General features: G+C 52.4%; 1 protein-coding gene across 1 annotated transcript; it reads left to right on the top strand.

Annotated features, from left to right (window-relative positions):
- Positions 1–12,786: 12,786 nt before the first annotated feature.
- On the top strand, positions 12,787–13,743 carry LOC147412973 (olfactory receptor 14A16-like). The gene has a single exon (XM_086480839.1). It carries the CDS (start codon positions 12,787–12,789, stop codon positions 13,741–13,743), a length of 957 nt encoding a protein of 318 aa, XP_086336965.1.
- The last annotated feature ends 3,019 nt before the right edge of the window (positions 13,744–16,762 follow it).

Here is a 16,762-nt window from a genome sequence, read left to right as displayed (position 1 = left end):
AAACCTCCAAGTGAAACACATCTGGACTTTCAATGCCTCCTCCCAAACTGAGAGGATAATTGCCATGTCCAAACCCTTCCTCCACCCCTGAGGCCACTCAGACTAGAAGACTGAAAGCACAGGCCCCTTCCCATTACACGTAAACCCTGCCTTGATGTGCTTCTTGAGAAGCTGCCTCTGCCAATGTCCTGGGGGGGATCTGGAGTTGTGAGAAGTCCTGATCAGTGCATCACCCTTTGAAAAGCAGAAGATCCCTGCCCTGCCCTGCTGGGGATCTCTCCTTCCACCCACAGCTTCTCCCCACAGCTCCATGAGGATGTCCCAGGGCAGGCCGTGTGCTGATGCTGCCTGGTAAGAGTCACTGTACAAGTTCACAACCTTTTGTGGTGAAGGGACTCCACTCAGAAGGAGAGCCTTGGGAACTGCTGGCTGCACACCCTCAAGTCGTGCCCACCAAGCTTCACACCCTCAAGCCACCTTCCTTGCTTTTATTTTTCCTTTCCGCTTCCCTTGTCCACTAATGTTGGGGGAGGGTAGTGAGCAAGCTGCAGGGTGGTGCCTAATTTTTTGCTGGGGTTAACCACAATATTTACAAACAAGGAAGAACTGGTGAGGAATGGAGGAATCCAGAGTGAGAAGGTAGAGTTGAGGATCCTAAGGAAAGGGAAGAAGGCAAAGAGAAAACAGACTTTGGATTGCTGAGGGACCTCCTTGGAAGAATCCCATGGGATACAGCCTGGCAGAGAAGACGGGAGCAGAGAGCTGTTTGATGCTCAAGGATCTCCTCTTCACAATCCAGAATGGTCCACCTTGACATGCTGGAGGTCAAACAAAAGTAGCAGGAGGCTGGCATGGCTGAGAAAGGAGCTGCTGGCTAAAACCAAGCATGAAGGGGAAGCCCAGAAAAGATGGTAACTGGCTGCCTTCCAGCCTCCTTGGTTCTGGGATTGTGGGAGGAGAGGGACACTCCAGAGCTCTCGGCAGCACTGCCCTCTTGCCAGGATCTCCCTTCGTCCCAGGCAGGCAAAGGCAAGGGCAAGGTGGCTCTGATGCTGAGGAAAGCTGGGGGTGTTCCATGAAGGCTACAGGTCCTGACCTCCAGCCTCTGGTTAGGGAGAACATGTCTCTCAGGCGTTGCTCAGGCCTCTCCTGGGGACAGTCTGATCTGCACAGTGCAGTTGAAAGCGCGGGTGTGGGACACTGTAGGACATCCTGTGGTGGAGACACTCAAGGACTCTGGCAAGACAAAAAGCCCCCAAGAGAGCCGAGGTCTTTCTCCCCTTGGCTAGGGCTGTTGTCTCAACCCCCAAGGCCTACCAGAAGACCCCTTCACCTTACGGCACCAGCACCTCAGTGCCTCCTCAACCCACCCAGGACAAACCCAGAAGCAGAGGACCTTGGCCCTGCCCTTGGCACTGCACATCCCCACATCACCCTGCCCCAGGAAGAACCCTGAGGAATGGCTGAGGGACAGGGTCTGCCTTGCAGGGGCTGGGGAGTCAGGGCTTTCTTTTGGCTTCATAAAGCACAGCAAGGTTTACTCAGCATCAGAGCCACCTTCACCTTGCCTTTGCCTACCTGTCCTCACTGCCTTCAGTTTTCTTTTTTAACCAGCCCTCACGGAGGCTTTGTCAGTAACGTCCCTCAGTGGAACCCAGAAATGCTCCAAGAACTTTGGAGTTTGCATCTGATTTTGATTCCTCCAGAGGTTTCCTCAGCTTCATCTCAGTGTCTGAGTTTCACAGACTTGTCACCAAAACCACCAGAGAGATGATTAAGAAGTTCTTGGGCTGTTCCTCTGCTGCTGATCTGGGCTGGGCTCCTGGGACAGAGAGAGCTCCTAGCAAGCAGGCAGAGCTGCAGGGAGACAGCTCTGCCCAGCAGCAGCTGCTCTGCAAAGCGCAGCAGGGCTGAGGGGGCTGCCTGTGGGCACCAAGGAGAAAGGAGCGGGGCAGAGAGAGGTTGAAGGCAGGGGAGAGGGGGAGGATGGGTGAGAGCTCACTGGAGGAGAACTCTTCCCAGCCTCTGACACAGTAAGTCTCTGGGTGCAGGGTGATGTGTCGGTGGCTCCTTGCAGGATCTCCTGAATGTGTCCAACCTCTGGGATCTGTCTGTGATGGAGAAGAGGAAGCCGGGCTGCAGAGCAGGGCTTCCCTCCTGCAGTGTGAGAGGGACAGGGCATGACGGCTGCCTTCTGGTGGGGATGGCTGTGGGGTGTCAAGCTCTGTTGAAGGCTTGAGCGTGTGAAGGTGGGTGTGCAGCCAGCAGTGCCCAGAGCTGTCCTTCCAAGCAGGGTGCCTTCACCACAGGAGGCTGCGTCCTCGGGCAGGGACTCTGTCACCAGCCAGCATCAGCACTCAGCCTGCTCTTGGAGCTCCTCACGGAGCTGTGGGGAGAAGCTCTGGGTAGAAGGACAGATCCCCAGCAGGGCAGGGCAGGGCAGGGCAGGGCAGGGATTTTCTGCTGTTCAACGGGTGATGCACTGATCAGGACTTCTCACTGCTCCAGATCCCCCCCCCAGTACATTGGCAGTGGCAGCTTCTCAAGAAGCACATCAAGGCAGGGTTTACCTGAATGGGAAGGAGCCTGTGCTTTCAGTCTTCTACTCTGAGCGGCCTCTGGGTTGGAGGGAGACTTTGGACATGGAAATTATTCTCTCAGTTTGGGAGGAGGCCCTCTCAAAACTCTAGATGTGTTTCACTTGGACATTTCTAAATCTGGGATTATCAAAAATAAACCACCTTTGGCTTCCAGACCTCCTCAGCATAAACCCCTCCAGCCTCATCAACAACTAACTCATGTTCCCATCAGAGTCTGCAGCCACGGAGATGCCCCTGGGCAGTGCTTGGCTGCCAGGAGGGGTCTGAAGGGCAGAGCTGTGCACACAGTGTGTGGGATGGGCTGAGTGAGCACTGTCAGGGAGGAGATATGCAATGTCAAATACAGAGAGGTTCTTCTGAGCAGGCTCCCTAGTCTTCCCTCGCCCCCCGTGGACCCTCTGCCCTTAAGTCTGGGCATCCAAGGCAGATGCTGACTCCTTTGCAGCCACAGCTGCAGTAGAGCAAAGATCCGTCTCTCCTGACACATAGACCTCTTCCTTCTGCAGAGAAAAGTGACTGAGAGCAACCGGCCTGGGATGTCACCAGCGTGGAGGTGCTGTGATCTGCTGTGGGAGGAGAAAGCTTTCCCGAGTGCCAGCTGCCTTTCTCTCCTGTTCCCAATTTGCAGAACGATAAGGGTATTGCTTTGTGGGTTTTTCTTCTCCTGTTCCTGCTGCTCCTTTTCTTGTTTGTGGAAGCTCTGTGTTGTGGGGTGTGGGAGGGTGGGGGATGTCTCCAATGCATTTTGAGACACAGATCCTGGGGGCCTGTGGGCAATGCAGAAGTGAGACATGTAGTAAAGAAGTTGAGTCTGCCTTCCGGAGATGCTGGGCGCTGTCTATCATGCGCCTGAGAAATTCCCTGGGGTTATATGTTGAAGTGCCCTTCCCCCGTGCTGGGGGCACCTCATCAGGGGAGGATGGGAACCTCGTGACAGCCCCATTCTCCCCCACAGGCACGCTGCTGTTATCATGTCTGGAGAGAGCCTGGAGATGGAAAATGGGGGTGAGAAACGTTCTGTGTCGGCCGTGGGTGATACCGACCCAGAGCTTGCTGTTCAGGAGAGCACAGTTGGAAGGTCTGGGTCCCTCCCTGGGCTCTTTTCTCTCAGACAAAGCCGGTCTGGGTGCTGACTCTATCACACTGTAATAAGTAGGGACAGTTGTCACACGGTCACTGAGGCAAATACCTCTCACTCAGCTGAAGGAAGCCATGTCCAGGAACATCTACCAACTGTACGGGCTGTTTGACACCACTGCAGTAACAAAGGTCTGACTTCTCTGGAGCCCAAGGTCAGAGCTCCCGGTCGTCAATCCTGAACTCACAAATAGGAATTGACTGAAGTCCCCGCCCAAAAAGAAAGCCATTTTGTGGTTAATCTGTGAGCAATGGCATAAGACTGGTTCAGAGAAATCTGTCCTCACTTGTCAATGTCTTCTCCTCTTTCAACAGTTCCCCATTCCTGCAGTGAAATAATGTCCAACGCCAGCTCCATCACCCAGTTCCTCCTTCTGACATTCACAGACACACGGGAGCTGCAGCTCTTGACCTTCTGGCTCTACCTGGGCATCTACCTGGCTGCCCTCCTGGGCAATGGACTCATCATCACTGCCATAGTCTACAACCCCCACCTCCACACACCCATGTACTTCTTCCTCCTCAACCTCTCCCTCCTCGACCTGGGCTCCCTCTCCACCACTCTCCCAAAAGCCATGGCCAATTCCTTCTGGAACACCAGGGCCATCTCCTACTCGGGATGTGTTGCCCAGGTTTTTCTCTTTGTCTTCTTGATCACAGCCGAGTTTTGTCTTCTCACTGTCATGGCCTACGACCGCTACGTGGCCATCTGCAAACCCCTGCACTACGGGACCCTCCTGGGCAGCAGAGCTTGTGTCCACATGGCAGCAGCTGCCTGGGGCACTGCTTTTCCCTATGCTGTGCTGCACACGGCCAATACTTTTTCACTGCCCCTCTGCCAAGGCAATGCTGTGGACCAGTTCTTCTGTGAAATCCCCCAGATCCTCAAGCTCTCCTGCTCAGACACCTACCTCAGGGAGGCTGGGGTAATTGTGGTCAGTGTCTGTTTAGGCTTTGGGTGTTTTGTGTTCATTGTGGTGTCCTATGTGCAGATCTTCAGGGCCGTGCTGAGGATTCCCTCGGAGCAGGGACGCCACAAAGCCTTTTCCACCTGCCTCCCTCACCTGGCCGTGGTCTCCCTGTTTGTCAGCACTGTTTTTTTTTCCTACCTGAAGCCCCCCTCCATCTCCTCCCCCTTCCTGAACCTGGTGATGGCAGTTCTGTACTCGGTGGTGCCTCCAGCAGTGAACCCCCTCATCTACAGCATGAGGAACCAGGAGCTCAAGGATGCCCTGAGGAAACTTATGACTGATTGCTTCTCAGAAGCAGCAATGAACTGCCCATCTTTTTCTGCGTATCACTAGTAATAGAACTCATTACAGGCCCAGCCTCTCTTTCGCAGGTTATTTGCTTTCATTTCTCTGGGTTTTTGCTCTTCTTGGTTGTATTAATGCTGTCCACAAAATGCTGTCATTCTTCATCATATTTCTATGCCAGTGTCTGCCTGCCTTGTGTGCCCCACAGACTTGTGTAAATAAGGAGCTGTGCTCTCTGTGTGTTGAAACCAAATAAAGGACCCTGTACCAACTTGTTTGAGTTCCTTTTTCCAAGACCTTCTCTGGAGCTGCTGGGGCAACGTATGCGTGCTGGGGTGGAGGGGGCAGTGGAAAACCTGAGCTGGGTCTGTCTCTCAGCCTCACCAGCATGGCCCTTTCCACCACAGCCCACTTGCTCTGCAGAGCAGCACCACCAGTTCAGGGTCTGTGGGGTTTCCACCACGCCTTACGGACAGGCAGTTACCAGTCCCCCAACCCAATAATGACACAACGCCTTTAACTTCTCCTGGGGAACTTGCTTGAGCAGTGCGGTCTGGGGATCGGTGGTTCTCCCCGAGAATCCCTCGGTGCCGGCTGGAGGTCCTGCCATCCCCAGGATCCGACGAGGTTAACAAGAAGTGTCCCAGTTACTGGTTATACTGGATACATAATACATAATAAACAGGTTCTCGTACATAAACAAGTTAATTCTTGTAACTCACTATCATCTCTCCACCTTCATCCTGTTGTGTGCAGTAGGTTCTTGAATCGAGTCAACGGGCTGTGCTGCGACCACCCGCAGACCCCAGACTCAAATGTGCCACCCTCCAACGTCCTTGAGTCAAAGCCTTTGGCTCAAACTCTCCTTTGGTCACGATTCAAAGACTGTTAACAAAAAGTTAGAGTAATAAATCCCACCTAGCAGACATCCCTAAAGAAGAACATATTACCTTTGCCCTTAACCATGAACAGACCATCAGTTAATGAACACCTCTGGTCTACATAGCTTGGGACTCTACAGGGTATCTTAACAAAATATATACAATTTATTTTTATACATACAATTAATTTTTATAGCTGTTTGATACCATTGGGAGAGGCTGGGGGCGAGCAGGGGGGTCTTGGAGGCCAGTGTCTTTGCAGAGCCTTGCGAAGAGGCCTGACAGCCCTTTCCTGGGGCGCTGGGTGAGACAGGCTGGAGAGGGCTTCAGCTGCTGCTCGGTGTCTGGGGGAGGAGATGCAGCAGGTAGAGCTGTGTCATGTCTGCCCTGACCTCTTGAGGCCACGTCCTTTAGGTGGCTTCAGGTTTTAGAAGAGTGAACTGAAATCTTTTTTTAGAAGTAATTGCTGATGGATGTGAAAAACATCTTGTCCTGTTTTTGGTTTTGGTTGGATCTGCTGCTGCGTTGGTGCTTGATGCAGAGCCCTGGGGCTTAAGGAACTGCAGGGCTTCTTTTCCTTCTGCAAAGAAGCCGGGCTGTTGCCATTGCTTATCTATGGGAACGAATCGTTATGCTGAAACCAAATTCGGAGCTCCCAAACCCCCCTGCTTTCTAACGCTCCTCACCGAGGTGGGAGGACAGCTGCGGCCGGGTGAGCATTCCGAGATGACCGCTCAGTAACAACAGGTGTCATGAAGCAGCGTTCTTTGTTGCAGCACTGGTCAGCACTGGGGATTGCTCTGCCACAAGCGGTCTCACAAAGCAGATTAAGGACAGTTTAACTCGTGCCTATTCGTTACATCTCTCAGAACTAATTAGAATAATCAGGATTTTCCTGGAACCCATTACTATATGCTAATTTTTTGGAACCTGCACAGTTAATTATGGTAGAGGACTCTTCTCCCTCTGGTGGTCTTCTGTAGTCTTCCTCACGTTGTCCTTCTTTACCCCAACCGGTGCACATGCTTAAGTTGTCCTTTCAACGTATTTTTGTGTCTCCTGGTCTCATACTGTACTTGGGTGTTTTTCCAAGTTCTTGTTATTTACACACGTCGATATGTCTGTATCTTCCAGACACCAAAGGCCACACAAACTGTTGTTCCTTGACACAAACACATGATCAAGTTCCCCATATCTTAACTTGTAAAAATATTATTCTCTAACAAACAGTGTAAACTACAGACAGAGGGTATAAGATCGAATGTTTCTCAAAGGCTACACTACGTAGTTTAAAACAACCAGGCTTAACATGGTAAATACAAGGAACTCTTAGCCCTATCGTTCAACCCCTTTTATTTAATCTCTGCAAACTCTTTTACAGATCTTCTAAATTCTCATACTTCATTACTTTGGGTAATGCTCATATTCTGCGAGTAAGAGTTCTAAGCTTACACCACATATAACAATTGAATTGGTAGCGAGGCAGGGGTCGGTCTGTTCTGCCTAGTGACAAGTGATGGAACAAGGGGAAATGGCCTTAAGCTGCACCAGGGGAGGTTCAGGCTGGAGATTAGGAAGAATTTATTTACTGAAAGGGTTGTCAGGCATTGGAACAGCCTGCCCAGGGAGGGGGTGGAGTCACCATCCCTGGAGGTGTTGAAGAGACAGGTGGATGTTGTACTTAGGGACGTGGTTTAGTGGTGTTGCAGAGCTAGGACAAAAGTTGGACTCGATGATCTTGAAGGTCTCTTCCTACCAAAACTGTTCTATGATTCTAAAGAAGGTCTTAGCGTCACTACCACAATCAGAATCAGGATGAGGTGCATCATAAAATCCAAAATTTTCTGGGCAGAAGGTTAATAACCTGAGACAATGTCCCACTAATTATGAGCTGTATCACCTACTCTCTGGCTTTATCATTTTACTAATTTGTCCTTGGTGATTATTGTCTCTACTATGGCCTCAGTCAGGGTCTTCTTTCTTTTTCTCCAATGTTCCTCTAATTCCATGGATTCCTTTAAAATCTTATTTGATTTTTCTGAAGAGGCTCGTATGATTTAGGTTCAAGCTTTCAGAACGCCAAGACATACTAGTTTGCTGCTCGGTATGGGCGTAAGGTACACGTTTGCCCATGCCAGTTTAAATGAGTGAGATTTCTCAGGCACCCTACAAATGCAGTATCTAGACCAGATTTCTCTACTACTGCTCTGTTATTTGTTACAAAGCAAACATACCTTGCATTGACTTCCACCGACATTTCAAATACTTCAGGGGATAATACTGTCCATTTGCAGTTATTGATAGACTCTTCCTGTAGGCAGGGCTCATAAAGCTGAGACTGTTGGCCACATCCTTTCCCATTTAAGGTATCTTGACATTGGTCAAATCATATGTTCGATTATCTGTCCCTATGTATTTACCTTTCATTTCAGGTAACCGATATTCGTTCTTCCCAGACCCACAGAACAGATTTGGTAATCTCAAAAACCTGCACAGGAGATCTTTCTGAGGGACGTTAAAATGCATCATTTCCTTGCACACTGTCAGATAAGACTTCACCCAATGCTGCGGACTGATCCACTGTTTCAATCATTGTCTCCACAGGAATTCACTATTCCTCATTAAGCCTGCCTGTACCTGGTCCTTTTGAGTAATTCCCCAAATAGTCTGTAAAGTACAAACCATCCAGCCCACGAATTGAGTTCGGGTTTTGGAGGTTTCCAATTGGTTCAGAATGCTCACCTCAAATAAATGTAAGAACCTGTGATCATAATTTAGGGACCGGATCTACGATTTAAAAGTGGTTGGTAACTATTCTGCCTGAAGTCGTTCAGATTGAGAAATATCAAACTCTGCTCTTCCAACTCTATTTTGCAGAGTTTCCAAATCCACAGCATTTAGAATCCCCATAACGGTCCCAGCTCCTCCGAATAATGTCTCCTACGAGGTGTGCTTTATCCTACAGGGAGGGGTAGCTGGGAGAGAAATGTTGAAGTATAACACAGGTTTCTGCTGATTTGGTGCCATTTCCGCACAGGTAGGTGGGATTCTAACTAGCTGATCCTTATTAACTTTGCGTCTAGGATTGAGCATGGTAAGCATATCTCCCCATCAACTCCTGTTTTTAATAGCAGTAACATTCATACAAAATAGCGTCTCTAACTCCCTTTTAGGCCAGGTGTGGGACTGAGAAGCATTAAGTGATTCGTTTCTTGATTGACATTGTATTAAATCGGTTGATAAGCCCATTATATTACAGCAAGAGATGGCTCCTTCACTAAGAATTGGGACATTTGTCTCGTCTAGCCTTGGACATGAAATAAAGACCCTCCCCTGCCTTTCAGTTACGCTCCTGTTGGTAGGAGCTGGCCTCCAGCTTGAACAATTACCACTTAGGGTAATATTTAGAATCTTACTGTTCTGATTTGCTGGGCACATAAAATCATCTCCTTTCTGAATTGTGGTCACATTCACCCATCCACACGATCCACGCAGGCACCTCGAATAACCTCCTCCTGTTAAGGGCCAACCGGGAGAAAAGGCAACTCTTTCCTTTCTCCACCCTAAAATGACACATACAGCTGTTAACTTCATCATGTTCATGGGGATGAACATGGGACAAATGCCATTGTAGTCACTGGTGATCTAGTAAATCCAGCTAGTGAAAAGAGAGAGACCTCGCTGTCCCTATGGCAGACAACCGAAATAGTCCGTAGGATCACCTCTATAACCGGCCATGAGTGTGATGAGCAGGAAAAGATTATTTTGGCCTTTATAGGGCTGTCATTTCCCTGGGCCAAAGGAAATTCCACCACACTCATATATGATCCCTGAGATGTTGCCCTGTCTCTATGAATTTCTCCATCAGAGCCTGCAGGTACCTGTGTGCCTCTTGCATCTCCTCTGGCAACTCAGAGGTGGCCAGGGGTTTGCATCTGAACGCCTCCCTCCTGTCTTTCACCTCCATGAATTCCCCGGGGGAGCTGAGAAATGACTTCTCAAATGCAGGTGCTTATTTTATGCAGAGCTGAAGAGAGGCCAGAGGAATCCCACCTCCTGTGGGTCTGTGGCAGGCATGGGAGGGAGCGAAGTGTCCTTCAAATGCCAGGAATAGAAATGCAGGGTGAGATGTCTCCATTGATTCAGCTGAATCTCTTCCCTCAGCAGGGGTAAAGTAGATCCCTGCCTGTCACTGCCTCCATGTCCTGTCTGATAATAAGACAAAAAAAAAGGTGATTTTCAGATGTAACTTTGTCTCTGAAATCTTTTCTCTCTCCAGCTGAGAAAGAAAAACCTCAGGATGACTTCAGCCTGTTTGAGAGCAGGTTCCCCTGGAGCCCCAGGGACAGCTGGAGGGAGCCCAGAGGGGGCAGAGAAAGGGCTGCCTTGGGCTGCTCCCCTGCTGCTGGGCTGGGCTGGGCTCCTGGGATGGAGGGAGCTGCTGGCAAGCGGGCAGCGCTGCAGAGAGACAGCTCTGCCCAGGAGCAGGGCTGGGGGTGCTGCCTGCAGGCAGGGAGGGGAGAGGAGCCAGGCAGAGAGAGGTGAAAGGCAGTGTGGGGTGGGAGGAGAGAGGAGAGCTCCCTTGGAGAAAAATCTTCAGAGCCCTTGACATGGTAAGTCTGTGGCTGAAGGACGGTGCAAGTGCCTGGAACGATCTCCTGAAGCTGGCCCACCCCACAGCCTGCAGCTTCCCTGCTGCACTGTCAGAGGGACAGGGCATGTTGGCTGCAGAGTGTGAAGCCGGGTGTGCAGCCAGGGGTGCCCAGGGCTCTCGTTCTGAGCAGGGTCCCTGCATCCCAGCAGACTCTGTGCCATTCCAGGGACTTTGTCTCCTGCCAGGGTCAGCACTCAACCTGCCCAGGGAGCTCCCAACAGCAGCGCAGGGAGAAGCTGTGGGTGGAAGAAGCAGCTCCTGGCAGGAGAGGATCCTGGCTTCAAGAAGGTGCTGTGTGGGTCTGATCTCCTCACAGTTCCTCATCCCCCCTAGGACATTTCTGAGGGCACTTTTCAAGGGCAAGGTAGGGATCACTACAAAGGTAAGGGGCTCTCCTGAGCCTGTGTTCTCAGTTTCTTACTGTTGGGGATTTGGGGGGAGAAAAGGCAAAGGAGCTCTCGTGCTTGAACAAGTCACTCAGCCTGCTGAGCTGTAAGTGAGAGTCCCCAGTAGGTCTCAGCAGCCTCCGAAAGTGCCTCCAGCCACTCCTCTGCCTACGGACAGCACCAGCATCACCTTTGCTGGACCCAGCAGTGTTGGTCTGACCTGCCCTTTTCCACCTGCAAACAGGAAGATGTCCCTAACAAGTCCCCTACAAGCAGTTGTGCGTGTGTAGGGCTGGGATGAGTGCACAGCGGTTGGGATGGGATGTGTGAGTGCTGGCAGGGAAAAGACAAGGGGCAGGGAAACACCTCGCAGAAGAAAACTCTCCAGGCAGCGGGGATATGATCTGGGAATGAGAGGAAATGAAAACCAGGAATGTTGTGGGAGGGAGAATTCAGAAAACTCCCGATCCTCCCCTCCCGTGCAGAGCCCTTCCTCTCAGCCAGCCCCCTTGCCTCCCCTCCCACCCACCAAAGCCTCTGCCCTCAGGGCTCTGGGGGTCCAAGCCATGAAGCAGCTCCTCTGCAGCCAGAGCTCCAGCAGAGCCGTGCTGCAGCTCTCCAGCCCCGTGCCCAGGGCCCTCTGCAGAGCACAGGGGCTGAGAGCAGCTGCCCGGCCATGTTGGGGTCTGGGAGGTGGCGTGCCCAGCTGGGGCAGGGGGACGCTGCCCTGAGTGCGCGGCTGCCTCTGCCCTGGCCTCTCTCAGCTGGACCCTCCCTGCATTTTCCCTTCTCTCTCTTATTTGCGTTGTCCTCTTGTTCTTGCTGTCAGTCTCTCTGGGGATGGGAGCTTCATCTACAGAGTCACACACTGATCTTGGGTGTGCTCCCATGCAGGTGTGTCCGTGGGAACGAGTGTCCCAGCTGTCCTGTCACCTCCTAGGGGCTGGTCCATGCAGTCCGTGGAGCCAGAGTAGGAGCTGACTCTTCCTTTTTGAGATGCCGTCTCTAGGGCACTTGGCTGTCTCCTTGAGGTGTCCTTGCCCGCTTTGAGCTGCCCTCCAGGATGCAAACCTGTCGAGTAGAACCTCTGTTATATCTGAATGCCATGTGGAGAACGGAAAGGTCTCACAAGCGTGGAAATACTGTTGAGTTGGTGAAATGAGGCAAGAGTGTCCTTGGATAGAAGTGGGGTGCTGGGACCTTGAGAAAGGGTGGGACATTGAGTGGTGTGCACTGGATCCCTCTGCTCTCAGAAGGGTCGAGTTGCTTTTCAGGGTAACATGGGATTGTGATCCTCCTGCACCTGAGAAAGGTGCAAGCCCAGGGCAGCTGGGCACAAGGCGGAGGGACAGACCAGCTCCCCTCCCTCTGCACTAAGCACAGGCAATCCTCCTGCCTCACAGGGCTCTGCCGTTCCCTTCCACTGCAGCAGGAGTGCTGAGGGTTTCTGAGATCCAGGAAAACTGCCAGGGGAAATGGGAGAGCTGTAACACCTCCCCAAACCTCTCCCACTGCCTTCTGCCCTCCTGGTTCCTTGGCATGGGGAGTGCAGGTGCTGACCAGCCCTTTTGCATTAGGAGTGGTTTCAGCTGACAAAGTCGAAGCCCAGGACTGGTCTCTGCCCCCTCTGTTCCCGTGAACCGCCTGCTGCAGAGCAGGGTTGACTCCTTGGCTGCCAGCAGGCACAGGTCCTGCTCCTCATGAGACACCAACGAGAGCTGCAGCCACAGAGCTGAAGGAAGAGCTTCTAGAAAAGTGTCTGTGTGTGTGTGTAGATGGGAGAGGGGGTATGGGAACTGGCTTTCATGTTTTAGAAAGTCTCCCCTAACTTGTTTCCCTCCTAGAACAGTCCCCCATATCTGAGAGCAGCAAATGTCCAACGGCAGCTCCATCACCCAGTTCCTCCTCATGGCATTTGCAGACACACGGAAGCCGCAGCTCTTGACCTTCGGGCTCTTCCTGGGCATCTACCTGGCTGCCCTCCTGGGCAACGGACTCATCATCACCGCCATAGCCTGTGACCCCCACCTCCACACCCCCATGTACTTCTTCCTCCTCAACCTCGCCCTCCTTGACCTGGGCTCCCTCTCCACCACTCTCCCCAAAGCCATGGCCAATGCCCTCTGGAACACCAGGGCCATCTCCTACACGGGGTGTGTTGCCCAGCTCTTTCTGTTTGCCTTCTTCCTTGGGGCAGAGTATTTTCTTCTCACCGTCATGGCCTACGACCGCTACGTTGCCATCTGCAAACCCCTGCACTACGGGACCCTCCTGGGCAGCAGAGCTTGTGTCCACATGGCAGCAGCTGCCTGGGGCACTGCTTTTCCCTATGCTCTGCTGCACACGGCCAATACATTTTCACTGCCCCTCTGCCAGGGCAATGCTGTGGACCAGTTCTTCTGTGAAATCCCTCAGATCCTCAAGCTCTCCTGCTCAGACACCTACCTCAGGGAGGCTGGGGTGGTTGTGGTCAGTGTCTGTTTAGGCTTTGTTTGTTTCGTGTTCATTGTGGTGTCCTACGTGCAGATCTTCAGGGCCGTGCTGAGGATCCCCTCGGAGCAGGGACACCACAAAGCCTTTTCCACCTGCCTCCCTCACCTGGCCGTGGTCTCCCTGTTTGTCAGCACTGGCATGTTTGCCCACCTGAAGCCCCCCTCCATCTCCTCCCCGTTCCTGGATCTGTTGCTTGCAGTGCTTTACTCGGTGGTGCCTCCAGCAGTGAACCCCCTCATCTACAGCATGAGGAACCAGGAGCTCAGGGATGCTGTGTTGAAAATCATGACTGGCTGTTATTTGAAAGCAGGAAACTGCCCATCTTCCTCTGCATAGCAGTTGTCATGTACCTCTGTAGAGGCCCAACCTCTCATCTGTATTTTCTGGTGTTGATGGTGGTGTTTTACCCCCTTCTAATTCACTGTCTGCTTTTCTTTCCAGACAGAGAGGATGTGTAGAGGAGGAGCTGTGCTCCTTGTGTGTTTAAACAAAACACACAACATGGAAGTCCTGCGGAGACATTTTTCCTGAGATCCTTGCTCTGTTTTGGAGCTGCTGGGAGAATTCCTGTGTGCAGAGGTGGAGGGGAAGAGAGTTCCCAGCATGGCTGCACTGCCAGGAGCACTTGGTCTTCCAGAGCTCTTCTCTTTCCACTTCCACTCTCTCCCTCTGAGCCCTTGGGTTGTTGTAAGGCCCGATTGCTCTGGCAGCTTGATCACAGTCCTCCTACGTGGTAGTCCTGTGACCGCAGGCAGGGACAGGCAATGGGCACTTCTCTGACAGAGCTGCCCTCCGTAAGAGCGCTTCCATCAGGAAAGGGGATCTCCTCAGGGCACTGCCTGAAAGCTTAGGTCTTCCTCCAAAGTTGCTCTCAAGAACATGCCCAAGAAACTGTCCCACAGATGACAATGCCGGTGAACAGAGAAAGAGTGTGAGTGTGCAGGGTGTGGGGAAACCAGCAGTGTCCTCGCACAGCCGGGCCTCCTGGGAGAGACCTGAAGGACCAGCAGAGCAGGGTCTTGTCTGTGCCTGGGCTCACTGGACACCCTGGGGAAGCTGCCTGTGCTGGTTTGGGCTGGGATAGGGTTAATTGTCCTCATCATAGCTGGTAGGGAGCTGTGTTTTGGATTTGTGCTGGAGCAGTGTTGATAACACAGGGATGATCTCTTTAATGCTGAGCAGTGCTTGCACAGAGTCAAGACCTTTTCTACTCCTTATCCCACCCCACCAGCGAGTAGGCTGGGGGTGCACAAGGGGTTGGGAGGGGAAACAGCCGGGACAGCTGACCCCACCTGACCAAAGGGATATTCCATACCATGGGATGTCATGCTCAGCAATAAAACCCGGGGGAAGAAGAAGGAAGAGGGGGACATTCGGAGTGATGTCGTTTGTCTTCCCAAGTAACCATCATGCACGATGGAGCCCTGCTTTCCTGGGGATGGCTGAGCACCTGCCTGCTGGTGGGAAGCAGGGCCTGAATTCCTTCTTTTGCTTGGCTCGGGTGCGCTGCTTTTGCTTTACCTATTAAACCACTTTTATCTCAACCCACGAGTTTTCCTACTTTTACCCTTCCGATTCCCTCCCCCATCCCGCTGCAGGGGTAGTGAGGGAGGGAGCAGCTGTGTGGTGCTTAGTTGCCAGCCTGGGTTAAACCTCATACCCTGGCGCAATCGTCATGGAGGAGCTCCATCACAACCACCATTTCCAGCACTGCCCTCTCACCCCAGCTCAGAGAGGTTCTTGTCCTGGCACAGAGGAACACTGAATGACCAGGTCAGACGTCCGTGTTCACATTGTTCAGATGAGATGTGAGAATGCACATCACGTCCATAAGGTCAGATGAGCCTGAAGGAGCACAAACGCCATCAGCTGTTCCTGGGGATGCCATGAAGGGCAGTGGGACAGGCAGTGTCTCAGGGTCACTTCACGTTGACATCCCCTGAGAAATCACCGGAATGCAGCACTGGGGTGGGCTTCCTTGAACCCAAACGTCCCTGCATCCATTTCTCTTGCCGTGGGGCATCTCAGATGAGTGCAGGGCAACGTGACACACTGCAAGGTTGAGGTGCCTGCCAGCCTCTGGGAATGGCAGCAGGAGGCCAGAGAGGCACGACAACTCCTGCCCTGCACTGCCTGTGTGTGTGCAAGGGAAGGACTCGTGTCTCTGAGCAGCCCTGCGGGTAAGATGAGTGCACGAGACCAGCTCAGATGTGCTGAGGGAGCTGGCAGATGCTACTGCTAAGCTACTCTCCATCATCTTCGGCAGGTCACGGCAAACAGGAGAGGAGCCTGAGGACTGGAGGAAAGCCAATGTCACTGCAGTCTTCAAAAAGGGCAAGAAGGAGGATGTGGGGAACTACAGAGCAGTCAGCCTCCCCTCCATCCTTGGAAAGGTGATGGAACAGTTGATTCTGGGTGTCACCTCTAAACAGGGGGAGGAAAAGAGGATTGTCAGGAGTAGTCAGCATGGATTCACCAAGGGGAAATCATGCCTGACCCACCTGAGAGCCTTCTGCGACAGCATGACTGGCTGGGTGGATGAGGGGAAAGCAGAGGATGTTGGTGACCTTGACTTCAGCAAGGCTGTTGTCACTGTCTCCCACCACATCCTCACAGGGAAGCTTAGGAAGTGTGGGCTAGACGAGTGGAGAGTGAGGTGGATGGACAACTGGCTGAAGGAGAGAGCTCAGAGGGGTGTGCTCAGTGGTGCTGAGTCCAGCTGGAGGCCTGTGACTGGTGGTGTTCCCCAGGGGTCAGTACTGGGTCCCATCCTATGTATCATATTCATAAGTAACCTGGATGAAGGGACAGAGCACACCCTCAGCCAGTTTGGTGATGATACTAAACTGAGAGGAGGGGCTGACATGCCAGAAGACTGTGCTGCCATCCAGCAAGACCTGGACAGGCTGGAGAGCTGGGAAGGGGGGGAACCTCATGAGGTTCAACAAGGGCAAGTGTAGGGTCCTGCACCTGGGGAGGAATATCCCCCTGCACCAGTCCAGGCTGGGGGTAGACCCACTGGAGAGCAGCTCTGCAGAGAAGGACCTGGGAGCTCTGGTAGACAACAAGTGGACCATGAGCCAGTGATGTGTGCTTGTGGCCAAGAAGGCCAGAGGTATTGTGGGGTGTATCACGTATAGTGTGGCAAGTAGTTCGAGGAAGGTTATTCTCCTGCTCTACACTGCCCTGGTGAAGCCACATCTGGAGTGCTGTGTCCAGTTCTGGACCCTCCAGTTCAAGAGGGACAGGGAACTGTGGGAGAAAGTCCAATGGATGTTACTAAGATGATGAGGGGGCCGGAGCATTTCTCCTATATGGAAAGGCTGAGAGACCTGGGGCTCTTTAGCCTGGAGAA

Source organism: Leptosomus discolor, unplaced genomic scaffold, assembly GCF_034619465.1.
Source record: "Leptosomus discolor isolate bLepDis1 unplaced genomic scaffold, bLepDis1.hap2 HAP2_SCAFFOLD_35, whole genome shotgun sequence".
Lineage (NCBI taxonomy): Eukaryota > Metazoa > Chordata > Aves > Leptosomiformes > Leptosomidae > Leptosomus > Leptosomus discolor.
The sequence above is the reverse complement of the archived record's forward strand: the minus strand, read 5'-3'. Positions and strand labels throughout refer to the sequence as shown.